The sequence below is a fragment of the Hyaena hyaena genome, unplaced genomic scaffold (assembly GCF_003009895.1).
Source record: "Hyaena hyaena isolate Hyena2069 unplaced genomic scaffold, ASM300989v1 scaffold_0, whole genome shotgun sequence".
In the NCBI taxonomy this organism is placed as follows: domain Eukaryota; kingdom Metazoa; phylum Chordata; class Mammalia; order Carnivora; family Hyaenidae; genus Hyaena; species Hyaena hyaena.
In genome coordinates, this window is record NW_024080632.1 from 7,024,149 (window position 1) to 7,046,138 (window position 21,990).

Consider the following 21,990-nt stretch of genomic DNA (forward strand, 5'->3'; position numbering starts at 1 on the left):
CAGGCTCTAGGCTCTGAGCTAGCAGCCGACACAGAGCCCAATGCACGGCTCAAACCCACAGACTGTGAGATCATGACCTGAGCTGAAGTCAGACGCTTTACCGACTGAGCCACCCAGGTGCCCCAATTTTGATTTGTTTGAGAGAGAGAGAGAGAGAGAGAGAACGAGAGAGAGAACGTGAGCAAGTGGGGGATGGGTAGAGAGTGAGGCTCCAGGCTCTGAGCTGTCAGCAGAGAGCTTGATGTAGGACTCAAACCCATGAACCATGAGATCATGATCTGAGCCAAAGTCAGATGCCTCACTGACTCAGCCACCCTGGCAGCCCCCTTCTGATGAGAACTTTTTTTTGTTTTAAATAGTTTATTGTCAAGTTGGTTTCTATATATGACCAGTGCTCATCCCCACAAGTGCCCTCCTCCATACCCATCACCCCCCTTGCCCTCCCTCCCACCCCCATCAGTCTTCAGCTTGTTCTCAGCATTCAAGAGTCTCTCATGGTTTGCCTCCCTTCCTCTCCCCAACTATTCTTCCCCTTCTTCTCCCCCACGGTCCTCTGTTAACTTCCTCCTAATCCTCCTATATGTACAAACATATGGTATCTGTCCTTCTCTGCCTGACTTATTTTGCTCAGCATAACACCCTCAAGTTCCATCCATGTTGCTGCACATGGCCAGATTTCATTCTTTCTCATTGCCATGGAGTATTCCATTGTGTAGATAAACCACATCTTTTTGATCCATTCGTCCGTTGATGGACACTTAGGCTCTTTCCATGTTTTGGCTATTGTTGAGAGTGCTGCTATGAACATCGGGGTGCATGTGCTCCTGTGCATCAGCACTCCTGTGTCCCTTGGGTAAATTCCTAGCAGCGCTATTGCTGGGTCATAGGGGAGTTCTACTGTTAGTTTTTGAGGAAACTCCACACTGTTTTCCAGAGGGGCTGCACCAGTTTACATTCCCACCAACAGTGTAGGAGGGTGCCCGTTTCTCCACATCCTCACCAGTATCTAGAGTTCTCTGATTTGCTCATTTTAGCCACTCTGACCGGCGTGAGGTGATATCTCAGTGTGGTTTTGATTTGTATTTCCCTGATGAGGAGGGATGCTGAGCATCGTTTCATGTGTCTGTTTAGCCAAAGTAATATTGAAGAAGAAAACCAAAACGGGAGGTATCACCATCCCAGACTTTAGCCTCTACTACAAAGCTGTCATCATCAAGACAGTATGGTACTGGCACAAAAACAGACACATAGACCAGTGAAATAGAATAGAGAACTCAGAATTAGACCCACAAATGTATGGCTGACTAATCTTTGACAAAGCAGGAGAGTATCCAATGGAAAAAAGACAGCCTCTTTAACAGATGGTGCTGGGTGCACTGGACAGCAACAGGCAGAAGAATGAAACTAGATCGTTTTCTCACACCATACACAAAAAATAAACTCAAAATGGATAAAGGACCTGAATGTGAGACAGGAAACCATCAAAACCCTAAAAGAGAAAGCCGGAAACAACCTCCTTGATCTCCACCGCAGCAATTTCTTACTTGACACATCCCCAAAGGCAAGGGAATCAGGAGCAAAGATGAACTATTGGGACCTCATCAAGAATAAAATCTTCTGCATGGCAAAGGAAACAATCCATAAAACTAATAGGCAACCGATGGAATGGGAAAAGATAGTTGCAAATGACATATCAGATAAAGGGCTAGTATCCAAAATCTATAAGGAACTCACCAAACTGCACACCCGAAAAACAAATAATCCAGTGAAGAAATGGGGAGAAGATATGAACAGACACTTCTCCAGAGAGGACATCCAGACGGCCGACACATGAAACGATGCTCAGCATCCCTCCTCATCAGGGAAATACAAATCAAAACCACACTGAGATATCACCTCACGCCGGTCAGAGTGGCTAAAATGAGCAAATCAGAGAACTCTAGATACTGGTGAGGATGTGGAGAAACGGGCACCCTCCTACACTGTTGGTGGGAATGTAAACTGGTGCAGCCCCTCTGGAAAACAGTGTGGAGTTTCCTCAAAAACTAACAGTAGAACTCCCCTATGACCCAGCAATAGCGCTGCTAGGAATTTACCCAAGGGACACAGGAGTGCTGATGCACAGGAGCACATGCACCCCGATGTTCATAGCAGCACTCTCAACAATAGCCAAAACATGGAAAGAGCCTAAGTGTCCATCAACGGACGAATGGATCAAAAAGATGTGGTTTATCTACACAATGGAATACTCCATGGCAATGAGAAAGAATGAAATCTGGCCATGTGCAGCAACATGGATGGAACTTGAGGGTGTTATGCTGAGCAAAATAAGTCAGGCAGAGAAGGACAGATACCATATGTTTGTACATATAGGAGGATTAGGAGGAAGTTAACAGAGGACCGTGGGGGAGAAGAAGGGGAAGAATAGTTGGGGAGAGGAAGGGAGGCAAACCATGAGAGACTCTTGAATGCTGAGAACAAGCTGAGGACTGATGGGGGTGAGGGGGAGGGGAAAGGGGGTTGATGGGCATGGAGGAGGGCACTTGTGGGGATGAGCACTGGGTGTTATATGGAAACCAACTTGACAATAAACTATTAAAAAAATTAAAAATAAAAATAAATATTACTTTGGCTATTTAGGGTCTTTTGTGGTTCCATACAAATTTTAGGATAGTTTGTTCTAGTTTTGAGAAGAATGCTGGTGCCAATTTTGATTGGGATTGTATTGAATGTGTAGATTGCTTTGGGTAGTAATGACATTTTAACAATACTTATTTTTCTGATCCATAAGCATGGAATGTTTTTCCATTTCTTTGTGTCTTCTTCAGTTACCTTAATAAGTTTTTTATAATTTTAATCATACAGATCTCTTATATCTTTGGTTAGGTTTATTCCTAGGTATTTTACGGTTTTTTGTGCAGTTGTGAATGGGATCAGTTTCTTGATTTCTCTTTCTGTTGCTTCATTGTTGGTGTATAAAAATGCAACCGATTTCTGTATGTTGATTTTATACCCTGCAACTTTGCTGAATTTATGGATCAGTTCTAGTAGGCTTCTGGTGGAGTCTGTTGGGTTTTCTATGTAGAGTATCATGTCATCTGCAAGAAGCGAAAGTTTGACTTCTTCTTTGCCAATTCTTCTTTGCCTTTTATTTCCTTTTGTTGTCTGATTGCTGATGCTAGAGCTTCCAGAACTATGTTAAACAACAGTGGTGAGAGTGGACATCCCTGTCATGTTCCTGATTTCAGGGGGAAAGCTCTCAGTTTTTCCCCGTTGAGAATGATGTTAGCTGAGGGCTTCTCATAGATGGCTTTTATGATGTTTAAATAAGTTCCTTCTATCCCAACTTTCTTGAGGGTCTTTATTAAGAAGGGATGCTGTATTTTGTCAAATGCTTTTTCTGCATCTATCGACAGGATCATATGGTTTTTACCTTTTCTTTTGTTAATGTGATGTATCACATTGATTGATTTGCAAATATTGAACCAGCGCTGTAACCCAGGAATGAATCCCACTTGATCATGGTGGATAATTCTTTTTATGTGCTGTTGAATTCGATTTGCAAGTATCTTAGTGAGGATTTTTGCATCTGTATTCATCAAGGATATTGGCCTGTAGTTCTCCTTTTTTGCTGGGTCTCTGTCTGGCTTGGGAATCAAAGTGTTGCTGGCTTTGTAGAATGAGTCCAGAAGTTTTCCATCGATTTCTATTTTTTGCAATAGCTTGAGAAGAATGGATATTAACTCTGTTTTAAATGTCTGGTAGAATTCCCCAGGGAAGCCATCTGGCCCAGGGCTCTTCTTTGTTGGGAGATTTTTGATAACTGATTCAGTTTCTTCACTAGTTATGGGTCTGTTCAGATTTTTTTATCTCTTCCCGTGTGAACTTTGGTAGTGAGTGTGTGTTTAGGAATTTGTCCATTTCTTCTGAGTTGTCCAGTTTGTTGGCATATAATTTTTCATAGTATTCCCTGATAATTGCTTGTATTTCTGAGGGGTTGGTTGTAATAAGCCCATTTTCATTCATGATTTTTCTATTTGGGTGCTCTCTCTTTTTTGTTTTGAGAAGCCTGGCTAGAGGTTTGTCAATCTTGTGTAGTTTTTCAAAAAACCCACTCTTGGTTTCATTGATCTGTTCAACTGGTTTTTTTTTAATTCTATATTGTTTATTTCTGCCCTGATTTTTATTATTTCTCTTCTCCTACTGGGTTTGGGGTGCTCCTGTTGCTCTCCCTCTAGTTCCTTTAGGTGCGCTGTTAGATTTTGTGCTTGCGCTTTTTCTAATTTCTTGAAATAGGCCTGGAGTGCAATGTGCTTTCCTCTTAGGACTGCCTTTGCCGCATCCCATAGAGTTTGGACTGCTGCATTTTCATTTTCATTTGTTTCCATATATGTTTTTTAATTTCATCTCTAATTGCCTGACTGGTCCATTCGTTCTTTAGTAGGGTGTTCTTTAACCTCCATGTTTTTGGAGGTTTTCCAGACTTCTTCCTGTGGTTGATTTCAAGTTTCATAACATTGTGATCTGAAAGTGTGCATGGTATGATCTCAATTCTTTTATATTTATTGAGGGCTGCTTTATGTCCCAGTATATGATCTCTCTTGGAGAATGTGCCATGCACACTTGAGAAGAAAGTGAATTCCATGGCCTCAGGATGTAGAGCTCTAAATATATCTGTCAAATCCATCTGGTCCAATGTGTCATTCAAGTCCATTGTTTCTTTAGTGCTTTTCTGTCTAGTTGATCTATCCATTGCTGTAAGTGGAATATTAAAGTCCCCTGCCGTTAGCACATTCTTATCCGTAAGATTGTTTCTGTTTGTGATTAATTATTTTATGTATTTGGGTGCTTCCGTATTTGGTGTGTAGACATTTATAATTGTTAGCTTTTCCTGATGGATAGACTCTGTAATTATTTTATAATGCCCTTCTTCATCCCTTGTTACGGCTTTACCTTTAAAGTCCAGTTTGTCTGATATAAGTATAGCTACTCCAGCTTTCTTTTGACTTCCAGTAGCATATATATTTCTCCATCCCCTTACTTTCTATCTGAAGGTGTCCTCAGGTCTAAAATGAGTTTCTTGTAGACAGCAAATAGATGGATTTTTTAAAAATCCATTTTGATACCCTATGTCTTTTGATTGGAGCATTTAGTCCATTTACATTCAGTGTTATTATTGAAAAATATGGGTTTAGAGTCATTGTGTTCTTTGTAGGATTCATGCTTGTGGTGGTGTCTCTGGTACTTTGTGTTCCTGGGAACATTTCCCTCATAGAGTTCCCCTCAGGATTCCTTGTAGGGCTGGTTTAGTGGTGATGAATTCTTTCAATTTTTGTTTATTTGGGAAGACTTATATCTCTCCTTCTATTCTGAATGACAGGTTCGCTAGATAGAGGATTCTTGGCTGCATATTTTTTCCGTTCATCACATTGAAGATCTCCTGCCATTCCTTTCTGGCCTGCCAAGTTTCAGTAGATAGGTCTGTAACTACTCTGATAGGTTTCACTTTGTAGGTTAGGGCCCTTTTATCCCTAGCTGCTTTCAGAATTCTCTCTTTGTCCTTATATTTTGCCAGTTTCACTATGATATGTTGTGCAGATGATTCAAGTTACATCTCAGGGGAGCTCTCTGTCCCTCTTGGATTTCAATGTCTGTTTCCTTCCCCAGATTGGGGAAGTTCTCAGCTATAATTTGTTCAAGGACTCCTTCAGCACCTTTCCCTCTCTCCCTCTTCTGGAATTCCTATGATACGGATATTGTTCCGTTTGATTGTATCACTGAGCTCTTGAACTCTCCTTTCTTGTTCCTGGATCAGTTTATCTCTCTTTTTCTCAGCTTCCTCTTTTTCTATANGATCCGTTTATCACTCTTTTTCTTGGCTTCTTCTTTTTCTATAATTGTGTCTTCTATTCACCTCTTCTCCTCTCTGCCTCTTCAATCCATGCATTGGACGCCCCTATTTTATTATGCATCTCATTTATAGCATTTTTTAATTCATCACAACTATTTTTAAGCTCCATAGTCTTTGTAGCAATAGTTTCTCTGATGTCTTCCATGCCTTTTTCAAGCCCAGTGATTAATTTTATGATTGTTGTTCTAAACTCTTGTCCAGTTATGTTGCTTATGTCTGTTTTGAGCAGTTCTTTAGCTGTCATTTCTTCCTGGAATTTCTTTAGTGGAGAGTTCTATTTCGTCATTTTGGCTAGCTTTCTGTCTCTTGTTAGTTTTAAAAGCTTGTTATGTAATTTGCCCCTGTGAGTACTGCTGTATTAAAGAAGGCTCTTTGACTGTCCAGGGCCTGTCCATTCAGGAAGTGTTCTTTGAATGGTGTTTCTTAGTCTCTCTTGTTGAGACTTTGGTTATTTTATTTCCCTACTCGTGGTATTTGGGAAGTACACCATGTGTACTTTGGCTTGTTTCTTCAGGTAGCCGCTATAAGGTTGTTTTCTTAGTGGACTTTGTCTCCTCTTCCTCCCAAACTCCTGGATTCTGTAAAGGTTCCTATGGCTTCAGGCCTTCTCCGTTTGAGAGACGGGGGCGAGTGAAATGTACGGAGCTCCCTACTTCTCCGCCATCTTGCCTCCTATTCTCGAGAACTTTTAAGATCTACTCTCTGAGCAGCTTTCAAATATATAACAGAGTGTTGTTAACTAGTCAATGTGCTGGACGTCCAGTCCTTTTTTTTTTTTTTTTTAAGTTTATTTATTTTTGAGAGAGAGAGAAGAGAGCACACAGCAGGGAGGGGCAGAGAGAAAGAATCCCCAAAAGGCTCTATGCTGTCAGCACAGAGCCCAATGTGTGGCTTTACTTCACGAACCGTGAGATCATGATCTGAACCAAAATCAAGAGTCAGATGCTTGACCCATAGAACCACCCAGGCCCCCCCATACATCCAGCTTTCTAAACAGTAGGCTCGGTGATTCTTTTAAACATCTCTTCATGTAGACAAAGAGACTTTTTTTTTTTTTTAATTTTTTATTTATTTCTAGGAGAGAGAGAGAGACAGTGTGAGCAGGGGAGGGTCAGAGAGAGAGGGAGTCACAGACTGAAACAGGCTCCAGGCTCCGAGCTGGCAGTCAGCACAGAGTCCGACGCGGGGCACGAACCCACGAACCGCGAGATTATGACCTAAGCGAAAGTCGGACGCTTAACCGACTAAGCCACCCAGGCGCCCCATAAACAGTAGGCTCGGTGATTCTTGGGCCACTTTCCCCAGTGGCAGGATTTCTGCCGTGCCCAGTCGCATCTGCTTCTTTAGACAGAGCGCACATTCTCCAGTGGCTGCTGTCCCCGCCACTCCCTGACGCTTCCCTCTGCCCCCAGTGCTCATTTACGTTTATTTGTGCAATCCTTTGACGTTGGGTTTGGGACCTCTGCTCTGACCCTTTTTACCTGTCTGTTTTCTGCCACCATCTAGGTTTCTACCTGTTCTCCTCTAATCCTTCAGACCCGGTAAGTAATCACCGTGTTTATCTGTTTCTTCTTCCATGTGGGGCCCTTCCCTGCAGACCTGGGGGCCGTCCTGTTGTCCTGGCCACACGAGGAAGGTTTCTCAGCATGGCTTATGGCTCCTGTCACCCACAGTTCAGCCAGTCCCCTCCTTAAGTGCTGAGGGAATCCCCTTTCCTGGCCTTGAGAGGCCTGTTTCCAGGATCAGATCTGGAACAGATGTGGCGAAGGAGCAGTGGAGGGGAGCCAAACGGATGGTGCAGACCTGTGATTCTCTAGGAAAACAGGGCCAGTCAGTTGTCTGCTTCTGCAAGAAGTGCAGAGTTTGAGAAGGCCGGAGGTGGCTGGACTTCGCATTGCTCTCCCCTGCCATCCGTCAGGGCTCCTTGGGAGGGGGGAGAGTTGGTGGGGAGGGGAGGGGAAGGGTGGGTGGGCCCCTATAGGCGGCCCATCACGCTCGCCTTCTTTCCCTGCAGTACTTCAGCACCCTGGAGAACAGCATCGTCAGTCTCTTTGTCCTTCTGACCACAGCCAAGTGAGTCTGGGCTCTGCCATTGGCTTGGGCCCTCTGCTGGTGCCCCACAGTCTTTTCTTTTCAGCCGAGAATATTCCACACCTGAGCGCAGACAGGTGCCCGGGACACTGTGAGGGATGGGGGTGGCCCAGTGAGTTCAAAGCTCGTGGACGTGGACGAGAGGAGGGGAAGGCGAGGTGGGGCCGGGAAGGCAGAAGGGAGAGGTGTCCTCTGTGAAGATGGAGCAAGGGAGAAGGCAGCCGCGGGGTAGTGCGGTAAAGCTCTGCGAATGCAGTTTCCCAGATGTGATGATGCCCTCCTACTCCCGGAACCCCTGGTCCTGTGTCTTCTTCATCGTCTACCTCTCCATTGAGCTGTACTTCATCATGAACCTGGTGAGTGAGCATGTGTCGCGCCCCCCCACTCCCCCCGCTGGAGCAGGCGTCCCAGCCGGCACAGCGCCGGGCACCTCAGGGATGGAGAAATCGGGCCCGCTGTGGGCCTCCGTCGGGGATGGGGTCCTGGGCTGTGGTCAAGTGCGGTGTGGTGGTGGATGTCCTAGTGGGATGTGAGTTCAGCTGGTTACCGGTGGGTAATATCACTGCTGCTGTTAGCACTGGAGCTCAGCTGTTAGGTCAGGCTGCCCGGGGACCTTTCATTCTCCAGCGAATGTGTCAGAAGAACTCTCAAAGCTGACACTAATGGAGCCTTTGTCAGGCACTGGGCGCAGTGCTTCATGCATGTGGATTAAATGATTTTTCACAAAGATCCTGGAGGTTCTGTTATGATCCTCCACCTGTAGCTGAGGAAACGGAGGGCCAGACGGACAGAGTGACTTGCCCACAGCCACACAGCTTGCGGTGGCCCGGTGAGCTGTCTGATCCCAGAGTTGTGCCCTTAGCCACTCTGTCTTATGCACCCATGTGGCTCTTTCCATCCCATTGATCGGGAACCAGTAGCAAATCAGTCCAGGATGCATTCTTCTAAGGAGAATGTGAAGTCCCCGTGCACCTGGGGAACTTTGGGGTATTTGCGGAGGCCCAGCTGGCCCCCAGAGAGCCTCCTCCTGTCACCAGATGACCCCTGGGATGAGGTCATTCGGTCCGTATTGAGAGCACACATCAATGCCAGACTGTCGGTAGAGGCTTTTATCAAGTATTGTATTTCTTTGTCTACTTTTGAAGACATTCCTACACTGGCCCAGGGTAAAAATAGAAAGTACTTGCCCTGGGGGAGACGTATGAAGTCTCCTAAAATCTTGAAATCTGAAAAAGGAAAATATTTTCCTTTTATAATTCTTCAAAACCAACACGTTGGGTATATGTTTATGTGTGTTACGGCTCTCGTATACTGTTATTAGTATAGAATCATAAAAACATATTTTGCACAACTGACTTGTTTTCATTTGTAATATATTTTGAGCTGTGAGAGTCTAGGGCACAGTTCAGCAAACTGCTGGCCAAAGCCAGCCCAGCACCTATTTCTATAAATAAAGTTTTACTGGCACACAGCCATGTCTATTTATTTGTGCTTCATCTGTGGCTGATTTCACGCTACGGGTACAGGGTTAAGTACTGGCCTTAACAGATACCATCTGGCCTTCTGAGCCTAGAACATTTGCTCTGTGTCCCTCTACAGGAAAAGTTTGCTGTCTTTCTCTTCATTTAAAGGGGGAAAAAAACAGGGGACCAGTTTGAAGGGATGGAAAAGACCAGAGAGTTTCTCTCAAAATATTTTCGAGAGAAAAAGAAAGCGTTTCCAAAAAAGCTTTCTTTCAGATCTGCTCCCGCCCTCCTGCTGCCCTTCGATAGTGCTGGACTGTGTCGTGAACATTCCGGCTCTGGAATTAGGCAGCTGGCACTGTTGTGCCCTGGAGGGCAGGCCGTCTTACTGCCCTGATTTCTGGGGCTGTGCATGAGGCTGTGACTCACCAGGACTGGGAACGAGGGGACGAGGGAGGGCCATCCTGGGCGGTGATGTTCCTTCTTGCTCCGAGGTTGGGCTGGACGCAGCTCCCCGGCCTTGCTGCTGGGTGTAGAGCATGGTCCTCTTGCTATTTCCCCTCAGACCACTGCCATGCCAGCCAGGCGTGAGCTTAGGTGGAGGGGGCACCCGGGGAAAATATAATGATGTCCTCACGTATCCGAAGAGGAGGAACTCACAAGTGGCAGTGGATGGCCTTCCCCTGCGGGTGCTTGGAGACAAACTTCCTCTATCCCCAAGGGGTGGGTGGAAGGGTCCTCTCAAGCCCCCTGGAGGTGGAGCGCCCTCTGGAGGCAGAGAACGAACTACCCAGCTCTTTGAGGCCCCGCCACGCAGGGGACCCAGGTCCTGTGTTCCTCCCTCACAGCTTCTGGCCGTGGTGTTCGACACCTTCAATGACATTGAGAAACGCAAGTTCAAGTCTTTGCTGCTGCATAAGCGAACCGCCATCCAGCACGCCTACCGCCTGCTAATCGGCCAGCGGGTAGGGAGGAGTGGGTGTGGGGCTGGGGAGGGGAGGGTCCCTGGTCTCTCGCTGGCCCTGAGCAGCGCCTGAGCACGGCCGGGCGAGCAGCTTTGGAAACCAGGAGTTCTGCCCCGGGGAGAACAAGAAGGCGCCAGGTGTCCTGGGATCCCTCGTTGTCCTGGGCGTCCGAGTGGCTGTCCCCAAGGGAAGGGCAGTGTGGGCTCTGTATTTCCCTGGGTTCACCTGGCCCTCTGCCCTCTCTCTCCCTGCAGAGGCCCGCCGGCATCTCCTACAGGCAATTTGAAGGCCTGATGCGCTTCTACAGGCCCCGGATGAGTGCCAGGGAGCGCTATCTGACTTTCAAGGCCCTGAACCAGAGCAACACACCTCTGCTCAGGTAAGAGGGGGCGCCAGGAGGGTGGGCTGACAGGGTGTTCACGTGAGGGAGCTGGGGCGGGAAAGGGCCCCAGGAGGTGAGTGGGCAAAGAAGCTTCTTAGAAACTGGTTTCCTGCACAGAGATTCGTGTACTTGTAGATGGGATCGTTCATCAGGTTCTTCTCGCAGGTAACGGAAGTCGAACTCAAACCCAGTTCAGGCTGGCTTGACATAAAAGGGAATGTATCGTGTCGTGCAATGGCCTGGCCCCGCCACCCACTCTTGAGCCCTGAGGGAGGGGGGTAATCCCATGTGAGTGGAGTCACGGAGCCGGGCACGCGCACACAGATACACACACACACACACACACACACACACACGACCCTGAGATGTGCGTGCGCAGTCCTGGTCTTCCAGACTGCTGACGATCCGAGCCCTGATTCTGGGGAAGGGAGCGGGCCAGGTGTAGAAGCGTGAGTGACCGAGCCCTGTGTGGGCTGAATGCAGTCCCCGCCGCTCCATCTGGTCCTCTGCTAGAGGCGGCTGTGACCCTGCCCATCTAAGAATTCTAGCGATCAAAGCCGTCAGTAGTCAGTGTAGACCAGGCAGATTCAGTGGGCATGGCACCCGGAGGAAGGAGGTCGAGTGCACCCATAAAGGGTCCCTGGGGCACGGAGGTGTGGAAACTCGCAGATGTCCCCTCCCCCTTAAAGGTGACCACAGGTGGACGAGGGAGGGCTGAAGCTCAGTGGCAACGGGTTCTGATTGTTTTGTTTTCTTTTTTTTTTTTTTTACCTTTTCACGTTGCTGACAACAGCCTGAAGGACTTTTATGACATCTACGAAGTCGCTGCCTTGAAGTGGAAGGTGAGTGGTCGTGCGGGACCGAAGACCGGAGAGGGAGCGGGGCCGCTCGCTGGGGTGGGCGTGCGGCTGAGTGTGTTGGAGGCCTGACTCCTTCCTGCTGGAACAGCTCAGTTCTCCGCCCAGCCGCCCTGCACTGCAGGGCTATGGTGGCCACGCGTGCGCCCTTTCGCTTGCCCCGGAGCCGCCTGATTACGAGCACCAGATCTCAGGGAGACCCCGTTAGTAACTGTGTGATGCCAGGCAAGCTGTGGAACCTTTCCAGACCCCATCCCGCCCGGGACGTGGGCTGACGATAATCCCTGGAATTATTTCCAGGATTATACACAAGGAAGGCACGTGCAGGCTTCCATTTAAATGCTCAGTGAACTTGGCCGTCTCTGTGGTTATTTAGATCCCCAAGTGTTTTTGTTGTCCCCCAAGGTAGCCAGGGAGGCAGGGAAGGCCCGCGGCATCCTGGCCCCCAGGGCTGGGTGCTGGTCGCCGGTCCTCACGCCCTCTCTCTGTGGCCCCGCCTCCTGACCAGGCAAAGAGAAATAGAGAACACTGGTTTGATGAGCTTCCCAGGACAGCGTTCCTCATCTTCAAAGGTAAGGTTGACCTGAATGTGACACCTTGGCAGCTGGGGGGGAACGGATGGAGGTTTCCAGAGACCACAGACGAGCATTTGAAGAGCGTGTTCAGGGGGCGTCCGTGTGCGTGAATGTGTCTGAATGCCTGTGTGTGTACAAGACACAGTGTGGCTACCAGCAGGCAAATACGGACTAGGAAGGAAATCAGTAACTTAAAAACCAAACCAGAAGACCTTTGCGGAATATTCCTCAGAGAACATTTACAAAGTCAATTAGAAGAAAATGAAAAATTTCCACCCAGAGGTAACCCCTGTTCATTTTCTGATAGGTTTCCTTCCAGTTTTAGTTATTTTTTTCTGTGTACTTTTAAGAAGAAAATATTATTTATTTATTTATTTTGAGATCGAGGGAACGCATGGGGAGAAGGGGCAGAGAGAAAGGGACAGAGAATCCCAAGCAGGCTCAGTGCAGAGCCGGATGCGGGCCTCAAACTCACAAAACCATGAGATCATGACCTGAACCGAAGTCGGACTCTTAACCAGCCAAGCCACCCAGGCGCCCCTCTGTGCGCTTTTTAAAAGGTGGCAGGAGTACATTATAGATTCTGTCCTCAAACCTGCCTTTTTACCAAATAATGTCTTATGACCATCCTTCTGTGGCAGGATGTATGGCTGGTGTATATGATCCCTTCCGCCATGCTTGCACGGCACAAAATTCAAAATTTTAAAATCGAAGTGCCCTCATTATTGTTGCCCTTTGATTGAGAGCCGCTTTCGAAGTTACAAAGAGGGGCCTGGTTAGCTCAGGGGGGGGTTCCGGTGCAGAAAGCCTTGAAGGCCGGGGATGGGTCACAACGAACGAGAGTGAAGAGGGCATATCCTATGTTGCGATTCCTCCCATAGGTAGGGCTTGGGGCACAGCTGGCATCCCATATTCTTTAGAGGGTTTTCCATTCCGTGGGAGGAGAGTCACTCAGGTGGCTGGATGAACAGTCCCAGGTCAAGGCCAGCAGCAGTGAAGGTTGGCGGCGGCGGCGGCAGCGGCAGCGTTTTCTGCTCCGTCCCGGCTCGGGGTTGCCCAGGCTGTCCCCAGAGCAGCTGCTGCCTGTGTGGTCTTGCCGGAGCCCTAGCATGGGATCGCTCTCAGAGCACACCCTTCCTTCCTCACCCCTGGGCCTGAACACCCTGGTTGCTCATGGGTGTGCGGGGGGCAGGGGTGGGGGGGAAATGCATACGCGTAAATGAAGATTCCACTATTAACCTTTCTTCTCTTCAAATAGGAATTAATATCCTTGTGAAGTCCAAGGCCTTCCAGTATTTCATGTGTAAGTGTGAAATACCACAGCTCCAGGCCTCTTCCTGCCTGAGTCTTTTCCTGTCCCAGAAGGTGGAGAGGCAAGAGACTAGCCCTGCAGCCATGATGTTGACTTGTTGAAGCAGATTCCAAGCAGGTTTAAGTATAAAAGTGGGGAGATGACCATGACCGTGAGCATCCGCATAGCTGTCACCCAGCTTCAACAGCGGCCCCCCCACAGCCAGTCTTTCTGTCCATCTGTACCCTCACTGTGGCTCTTCCATGCCCCCAAAGACCTGGAGATTTCAGGCACAGATTTCAGAACCACAGTATGTGACTGGTGCTTTGTGACTTAAGTCTGTTTTGGTCTGTAGGTTTCTCTTCCATCCCTTTTTCCCCTTTTGCGACGTTTAGTTGAAGAAACAGGATTGTTTGGCCTTCAGTCTTGTTTTTGTGTATTCCCTCCGTTACTCATTTCCTGTGCTGTCCAGTGTGGTGGCAGCTAGTCGCCCAGCCACGGGAGCCACAGCTCAAATGCCTGTCACCACATACGGCTAATGACTACCAGCTGGGCAGCACAGAGAAGGAAACGTCTGTTGTCACAGGAAGTTCTCTTAGTACTAATTGAGAGATTTGCCTGAATTGAGTCTTTCTAAGGAGCCCTGGTTCTATTTCATGGGACATGGTGTTTAGAGGCCACAGTTCGAAATGCTAAAGGTGCTCACTGCTTGGGGTTGGTTATTATTTCTAGGCTTTCCGTGCACGGAGGTGGGATTTTGTCTTGAAAGATAAAGCATATCAGGAGTTTCTCCAGAGATTTCTAATTCAAATTTGGGACTGTTGTGTTTTTACCTAACTTCCTCATTCTTTCATATCCAGATCTCCAGTCTTAAAATCTAGTTTCCCAGCACCACCCGCACAATTGCTCATTTGCTGTACCCCACAGGAGGCTCCTAACATCTCCCAACCACACAGACCCACCACTCCAGGGACAGACATCCAGATTAATGTGTGTCAAGGTCCCAGTGGCTCCCCCTCCATGTGGGTGTGTCACCTAATGCATACATATTTAGGTTTCTTTATTTCATTTTCTTTTTCATTGTCATGGATTGCTCTTTTTTTTATATTTAATTTTGTTTTAGACTTCTGTAAAATGTCTATGTGGGCCCCGTTCAGATCTATGAAACAACGTATGTTTAAGGACGTCTCATTTATATCCTGTCGAACCTCCCCAGTGGGAGGTTTGGTTTATTCTTCCATTTTTTTTTGTAAGAACGCTAAGTAGGTGCATATACCTGCCTGTCCCCATGTCTTAAATAAACAGGCACATACTTGATTTGCTTCCTTCCCTACCTTGCTTTTTTCAGTTACAAATATATCCTGGGGACCCATTGTAATACATAGAGATATATAGAGATGTTCCTCATTTCTTTCTAGAGTTGGTACTTCGCCGTTTTGTGAACATGTCATGTTTGATCCGTCCTGTTCCCCGTGGATCATCTGCCCTCATGATTTTTGCCCCCATAGATTGTTCTCCTGCAAATGGCGTGCAGTATACGCTGTTTTGGGTTTCACTAGTGCCCCGCTGAGGTGGCCCCCTAGAAGAGGGATTTACATGAAAGGCCAAATGAATGTGTAATTTTGCTAAGTTCATGTAGTCATCCTTTTTTTTTTTTAATTTTTATTTATTTTTGAGAGAGGAGAGAGAGAAAAACAGAGCACCAGCCGGGGGAGGGGCAGAGAGAGAGAGAGGGAGACCCAGAATCTGAAGGCAGCCCCAGGCTCTGAGCTGTCAGCACAGAGCCAGATACAGGGCTCGAACTCACGAACCGTGAGATCATGACCTGAGCTGAAGTCGGACGCTCAACTGGCTGAGCCACCCAGGTGCCTCTCGTGCCGTCATTCTTAAAATCACACGTCTCTAGGGGCGCCTGGGTGGCTTAGTCGGTTAAGCGTCTGACTTTCGCTTCGGTCATGATCTCGCGGTTCGTGGGTTCGAGCCCCGCATCGGGCTCTGTGCTGACTGCCAGCTCAGAGCCTGGAGCCTGTTTCAGTCTGTGACTCCCTCTCTCTCTGACCCTCCCCTGCTCGCGCTGTCTCTCTCTCTGTCTCTCTCCTAGAAATAAATAAAACATTAAAAAAAATTTTTTTTTAAATCACACGTCTCTAGGGAAGAGCAAATGTTTTAATACCCAAACTTCTTTTACACGGACTTGGCAATAACCTGTAGGTGTTCCTGAAACCGCTGGTCCCTGCAGTGACGTGGAGGGTGTTTTTAGAAATCCAGAGCTATCTCCTGAGCGGAAGCACTGGCTGGCGGAGCTCCCGTGGTAAAAGCACGGAGCGGAAAGAAGCCACCTGTCACATGGGCGTGTGGGGCAGTGCCCAGGGCTGCTTGCGAGCATGGGGGCGGGGGCGGGGAGGAGCTGCAGCTGTGAGCTAGAGATTTGCACACCCACCTGTGCTTCCTCTGTCTTATCATGAGCCTGTTTGCAGACTTGGTGGTGGCCGTCAACGGGGTCTGGATCCTCGTGGAGACCTTCATGCTGAAAGGTGAGGCCTGGCCCGGCGACCGGCCCTCCGGTGGGTGTGCCTGGTGCCACCGTGCTCAAGCCCCCGCCTCTTGTGTTCCAGGCGGGAACTTCTTCTCGAAGCACGTGCCCTGGAGTTATGTCGTCTTCCTGACCAGTAGGTTCCTGACGAGTAGGCTTTGCTGAACAGCTGGGCCGGGAGAACTTTGCTTTGGGACCTCATGGCTCTTCTCGAAAACAGGGAAACTTACGTCTTGTGACAGGGAAACTTACGTCTTGTGTCTGAACACCCTGAGCACACTGCATCGCCCCGCCCTGTTCCCTGCCTTGCCCCCCTGTCCGGACCCTGAGCCCAGTGCGCGTGGGCACTGCTGTGTTGTCACTGTCGCGTGCCCAGCACAGGAAAGGTGCTCAGGAAATGTCCGGTAGCTGGACAGACAGGTGGCCGGGGCCGGTCCCAACGAGGGGGAGGGAGCATCCTCCTCTTCAGCGGATTGAGCAGCCTCTGGGCGGGGCCTCCCTTGGGGGAGGGACGTGGTGGGTGTGACATGGCCTGTCCGGGAGGCTGGAGACCTGAGAAGAGTCTCAGAGGGGGAAACTGAGCCAACCCAGGTGTGGGAGAGGCCATGGTCAGAGCCTCGGCTAACTGCCTCCTTCTGTTCCCAGTCTACGGGGTCGAGCTGTTCCTGAAGGTGGCTGGCCTTGGCCCCGTTGAGTACCTGTCCTCCGGGTGGAATCTGTGAGTGGACAGCATATGTCTTACCCACATCTGAGCCTCGAGGGCCCTCCCCCCACACCCACTGCACACACGGCGTTTCTGCGGTGACAGAGGAAGCGCCAGGGACAGCACAAGGCCTTTGTCTCCTGACACAGCTCCGCCTGTGGCCCCGGGACAGCCCAGGGTCAAGCGCTTGTCTCACCATCTCAGGCCCCCTTGCCCGCCGCCCCTGGACGTGGCCTCTTAAGGGGCCTTAGCCTGGTGGCTCTGCCCGAGTCACTCCGCCCCAGCATCCTGACAAGGAAGCTCTTTTCTCCCCTTTGGAAACCACACCGACCGAGACGGAGGCTCCGCCCCCGGCCTTGGTCAGCAGCTGACCGGGGGTGGTGACGAGCCCCGAGCGGCTCTTGTCCCTGACCCACTGAAACCTCGGAGGCCACCTACGGCCCACTTAGGTTGGCTCACCCGTGAAATCAAGCTACGCTCACAAGGTCTCAGTCTTAACAAATAGAGGAGTCAGGGAGGAACCGTAGAAGGGGGTGCACCATGCTGTTTTCAGGGCCTTCGCACACGAGTGCAGAGGACGGAGGTCCCTGTCCCCGCAGGGTGGCCTCTGGGTGGGAATCCCGCCCTTTTCCTCCGTAACTCAGCAGTGTCAGTGGTCAAAGGACCCAACGTATACCGAGAGACAGTGCGGGACCTTGTTGGGAGGGGCTGGTTCTGGGCATTTCTGATCCCTGCTGTGTGTGCTATGCCTGGGGGGCCGGCCAGGCGGCTGCTTCCTGAGCGGTGCGGCTGCAGGCCACTGCTGGGCACACCCTCGCTCCTGGGAAGGCAGCACTGAGATTGGGGAGCGGGGAGCCGTGGTGGGGAGGCAGGCCCCATGGACCGTGGCTTCTCCCTCTCCCTCCCAGGTTCGACTTCTCTGTCACGGTGTTCGCCTTCCTGGGACTGCTGGCTCTGGCCTTCAACATGGAGCCCTTTTATTTCATAGTGGTCCTGCGTCCCCTCCAGCTGCTGAGGTGACAGGGCTGGGGCCGGGGAGAGGCGGGCAGGGGGAGGGCGGGGGAAGCCCTGGGACTGATCTGGGAAGTGGCCAGAAGGAGCCTGCAAGCCTGGTGTCAGACCCTCGGCCTCCTGTGGAGGCACCCAGCCCCTGTCGCCTTCCTGCGGGGACGTCTCCTCCTGTCCCCGGGACCAGCAGCCTCGGACTGTGGAGAGGAAACACGGCCCGCGGCCCCGGGGGAACCCGGCCTGCATGGTCCCCGCTGTAACCTCAGAAACACACGTGCTCAGTCATCACCAGAAGGCTGTGGCCTCTGAGGGGGCGAGGGGCACGACCCCATACGTGGCCGCCCTGGGAGAGGGGTGGAGGTGTGGGAAGGCGGGAAGGTGGTCAGGGTAGCGGCTCTAGAAGACCCTGCAGCCGTGCCCCAAGGGTGGTGGCCGTCTCCTCCCCACGCAGGGCGTCCTCCCTTTACCAATGACTCCTCCCTCTCCGGGCTCCTCCGTGGGTGTGGCTTCTGGTCCCTTCTTTCCGAGGTTTGCCGCACTGGCCCAGGCCAGCCCCTGCCCCTCTCAGGGCCTCCTGGCTCCGTTGGAAAACCACGACAAATAACCGGTAGCGAGAGACTGGGACGTGGCGGCGGGTCCCGAGTCCCTTCGGGGAGGGCCGTCCAGCCTTGGTGTCCCGGCCCCACCACCGCCCCCCCTCAGGGCCTCGAGGGCCACCCGGCCCGTGGCAGCAGGGGGAGCGGGACTCAGGTGGGCGAACTTGCCGGCCTCTGGGCGTCACCTGCTCTCTTCCCTCAGGTTGTTTAAGCTGAAAAAGCGCTACCGCAACGTGCTGGACACCATGTTTGAGCTCCTGCCCCGGATGGCCAGGTACTGCCCCGGCCCCCGGCTCCAGGGCCAGGGCCGCGAGGCTGGCGCCCCCGAGGGGGCGGCGGGGCGGTAGTCTGGGTGGGCGGGGAGAGGCGGAGGCCCGGAAAGGACTGACACGGAGGGTCTGACGGGTCTCCGAGGAGGCCGCGACGGTGGCCACCGCGCATCTCCCTGGCGCCACTTTTCTCCTCTGACCTGTCTGAAGCATCTAGTAGGGAGGGCAGGGAGCTGTCACCTCACTTACCACCTGTGTCTACATTCACAGGTAAGGGGTCACCTGTGAGTCTACCTTCACAGGTAAGGGGTGAATCTCTGGTAAAGGGGCACCTGTTCCTAGAGTCCTGACTCGAACCGTTTTTGACCCCAGACCTGAATCACGAGGCCCCTTCCCTGCAGGCACTTTCCAGCTGGTAAACCTGGCTAGGGGCATGCCTGTCCGTCAGTCAGCTCAGTGGGTCTGAGGACGCCGGGGCCGCCGGAGGCGCTGGGCTCTCCTGCCTGGCCCTGAGTCGCCCTGTCCCTTCTGACCCTCCTCCCCAGCCTGGGCCTCACTCTGCTGACCTTCTACTACTCCTTCGCCATCGTGGGCATGGAATTCTTCTGTGGGACCCTCTACCCCAACTGCTGCAAGTGAGTCCTTGGTGGGGGCCTGGAGGCCACGGAGCCTGTGTTTCTGGCGGGGAACCCGAGCCAGCCCGGCTGAGCGGGTCCCCCCAAGCTCAGGGGCCTCAGGGCCACACCTCTCCCGGCCTTGGCACCCTTTCAAGCCCTGGGAATCCCTCTGCCTTGCTTTCAGCAGCTCAGTTCAGTGCAGTAGCTAAGTGAGAGACCTGGGATCAGAGGGCCGTCTCTGAAGCAATGACATAAGCAGGTGTCCCTGTCCTCAAGAAGGCCTCTGTCATCTTGCCCTTTGGGCCGAGGTCTTCAGGCTGCCACAGAGCCAGGAGCAGCCTGGAGCCCGAGGCCCGAGGCCCATGGCTTCCTCCCACTTCTCCTGGGGCGGTGGGGCCTGCGCAGACGCGTCACCTCTGGCAGCCTGTTGGCATTAGACAGACGGATCCCCACAAGGAAGGCCCTCTGGGGACGGGTGGAGAGTGGGGAGCACAGCCTCCCACCACCTCTCCCTTTCTGCAAGCCGCCACATCAAAAGCATCAATTCTCAACTCACAGTGTTCACTTTAAACTCTGGCCCGGGAGGCCGCCAGCACAAGCGGTTTCCTAAGACACTGGCCACCCTTCTGGGCGTCAGGCTGAGCTCAGAACCCAAGGCAGATAGCCGGGCCCCAGGCCTCACAGTGCGCAGAGTCACCAGGGCGGCTGCCGGAGGCCAGGCCTCTGCCTGCTGAGCCAGTTGCCTGGGGACCCCGGGACCAGACGCATAGGCTTTCCGGCCTGAATGTCGACAGATCAGCCTAAAGGACTGGAAAGGCAAGCAGCAAGTCAGCTCTCAGAACAGGGACGGCCTCTCAGAGCACTGCAGCCAGGCCCAGGGCAAGCTGGGCCAGGAGCTCCCCCTCCGCGGGGCCGCTGCCCCACACCCAGGCTCTGAGCAGCTCCCAGACCGGGGAGATCCCTTCCTGGCTTCTCCCTCTGGGGGCTGGGAGGGAGGAGGCTCCGGTGGTAGCAGAGGAATGCCACATGGACACAGAAAGGCCGGGGGTGGGCCTAGGGTGACCCGACAGGTGAGCAGGGTCGAGGCCTTCCGTTGAGCCGGGAACATGGGCAGGAGAGCTGGGGGCTGGGCCAGGACCTTGGACTTTTGTCCTCTGTCGAGGGGACCAATTTCCTTGTGACTTTCTCTCTGCTTCCCTGGCCAGCTCCAGCACAGTGGCCGACGCCTACCGCTGGCTCAATCACACCGTGGGCAACAGGACTGTTGTGGATGAAGGCTACTATTATCTCAATAACTTTGACAACATCCTGAACAGCTTTGGTGAGTGCAGAGGCCCCAGGCGGGACAGTCCCCGGGCACATAGCCTTTGTCACGGCAGGCCCCAGACGCGGTGGAACAGAGCCGTCTGAGGCCTCCCCTGCCGGAGCTGTTTGCCACACTCTCCCAAGTCCCCCCGAGTGTCAGTGGAGCCCGTGGTTTGCCCTGTCCCAGGGGTGAGGCCCAGGCCAGATCCCAGCGCTCATTCCCTACCAGGCTCTGCTCCTGGGAGCAGAAGAGCTTCATGCTCTGCTGGAAGGGGTGCAGCCCGATGCTAGAGGGAGCCCACCCCCTGTCCCAGCCCCACCAACCTGCCCCAGGGCCTGCACTGTCCCGACTCAGGCCCACCCAGCCCTGCTCTTGGGCTCCATGGAGAGGCCGGGGCAGGGGCAGGGCACAGCTCGCGAGGACGGGGAACCCCTCTCGGCATCCCAGATCTCTGCCGAGTACGGTCTGCCCGCTCTGTCCCCACCATCCACCCCCAGCCCTGGTTCGTCACAGGCAGCTGAGGCAGGGGGCACGCCCGTTTGGGACCGGGCCAAGGTTGCAGCATGTGGGGGGGGATGGGGCTCTCAGGGAAGGCCGTGGCCAAGACTTTCAGAACTCACAGCCCAAGCGGGAGGCCATCGTTTAGGCGCATGGTACCCAGGACAGGTGCAGAGAGGCCACCTGAAACTGACTTTGAAAAGGGGAGTCTGATCAAAACCTCCTCTACCCTTCCCTTTGGCAGTGACCTTGTTCGAGCTCACGGTTGTCAACAACTGGTACATCATCATGGTAAGGACTCGGGCAGCTCCTGGGGGCGTCTTCCCACTGGCCTCTGAGGCCACCGCCGGTATTGCCTGGCCCTGGATGGGATGCACCACTCTTCTGTTCCCCGATGGGGTCACACAGGGCTGGGGTTCTGCGGAGTGCCCACAGTACGGGCTGGGCCCCGGGAGCCACCCCTCTGCATCCGCTAGATGTGGCTTCCGTCCCTGCCCATTAGCCTGTGGGTGTCCGACCTTCTCCCCCCACTCGGGGAGGGGCTTCTCAGTCCGGGAGCGCTGTGGCAAGGGCGGTTGGTTTTTGTTTTCCGTTCCCTAAACCCTTCCCAGTGCCACCGCCTTTGGGACTCAGCTTCCCACGTTAGTCCTGAGCCCCGCTGCCCCGGGGAGCTCCGAGCCTCAGGCAGCACAGAGGAGGTTTGAGCCCCCGGGACGGCTGTCCCCTTCCTGTGTCTCCCACAACCCAAGGCAAATCAGGCGGGGGCTATCCACGGCGACCCGGTCCCACCCGGGCCACCCGCTTACCAGCTGCCTCCCCCTGTCCCCAGGAAGGTGTCACCTCTCAGACCTCCCACTGGAGCCGCCTGTACTTCATGACTTTCTACATTGTGACCATGGTAGGTGGCTGGCCCCAGGACACCCTT

The 21,990-nt window shown here is 52.2% G+C and overlaps 1 protein-coding gene across 1 annotated transcript in view; it reads left to right on the plus strand.

Annotated features, from left to right (window-relative positions):
* Nucleotides 1-21,990, plus strand: part of TPCN1 (two pore segment channel 1) — a 66,879-nt gene that overhangs the window by 38,898 nt on the left and 5,991 nt on the right. The window contains exons 8-24 of the mRNA XM_039236287.1: nt 7,418-7,452; nt 7,926-7,984; nt 8,259-8,358; nt 10,314-10,430; nt 10,685-10,809; nt 11,606-11,654; nt 12,178-12,241; nt 13,503-13,547; nt 16,013-16,069; nt 16,151-16,204; nt 16,714-16,786; nt 17,680-17,787; nt 18,578-18,649; nt 19,190-19,279; nt 20,467-20,582; nt 21,310-21,356; nt 21,895-21,963. Coding sequence (XP_039092218.1) covers nt 7,418-7,452; nt 7,926-7,984; nt 8,259-8,358; nt 10,314-10,430; nt 10,685-10,809; nt 11,606-11,654; nt 12,178-12,241; nt 13,503-13,547; nt 16,013-16,069; nt 16,151-16,204; nt 16,714-16,786; nt 17,680-17,787; nt 18,578-18,649; nt 19,190-19,279; nt 20,467-20,582; nt 21,310-21,356; nt 21,895-21,963 — 1,280 coding nt within the window. The remainder of the gene's footprint in view (nt 1-7,417; nt 7,453-7,925; nt 7,985-8,258; nt 8,359-10,313; nt 10,431-10,684; nt 10,810-11,605; nt 11,655-12,177; nt 12,242-13,502; nt 13,548-16,012; nt 16,070-16,150; nt 16,205-16,713; nt 16,787-17,679; nt 17,788-18,577; nt 18,650-19,189; nt 19,280-20,466; nt 20,583-21,309; nt 21,357-21,894; nt 21,964-21,990) is intronic.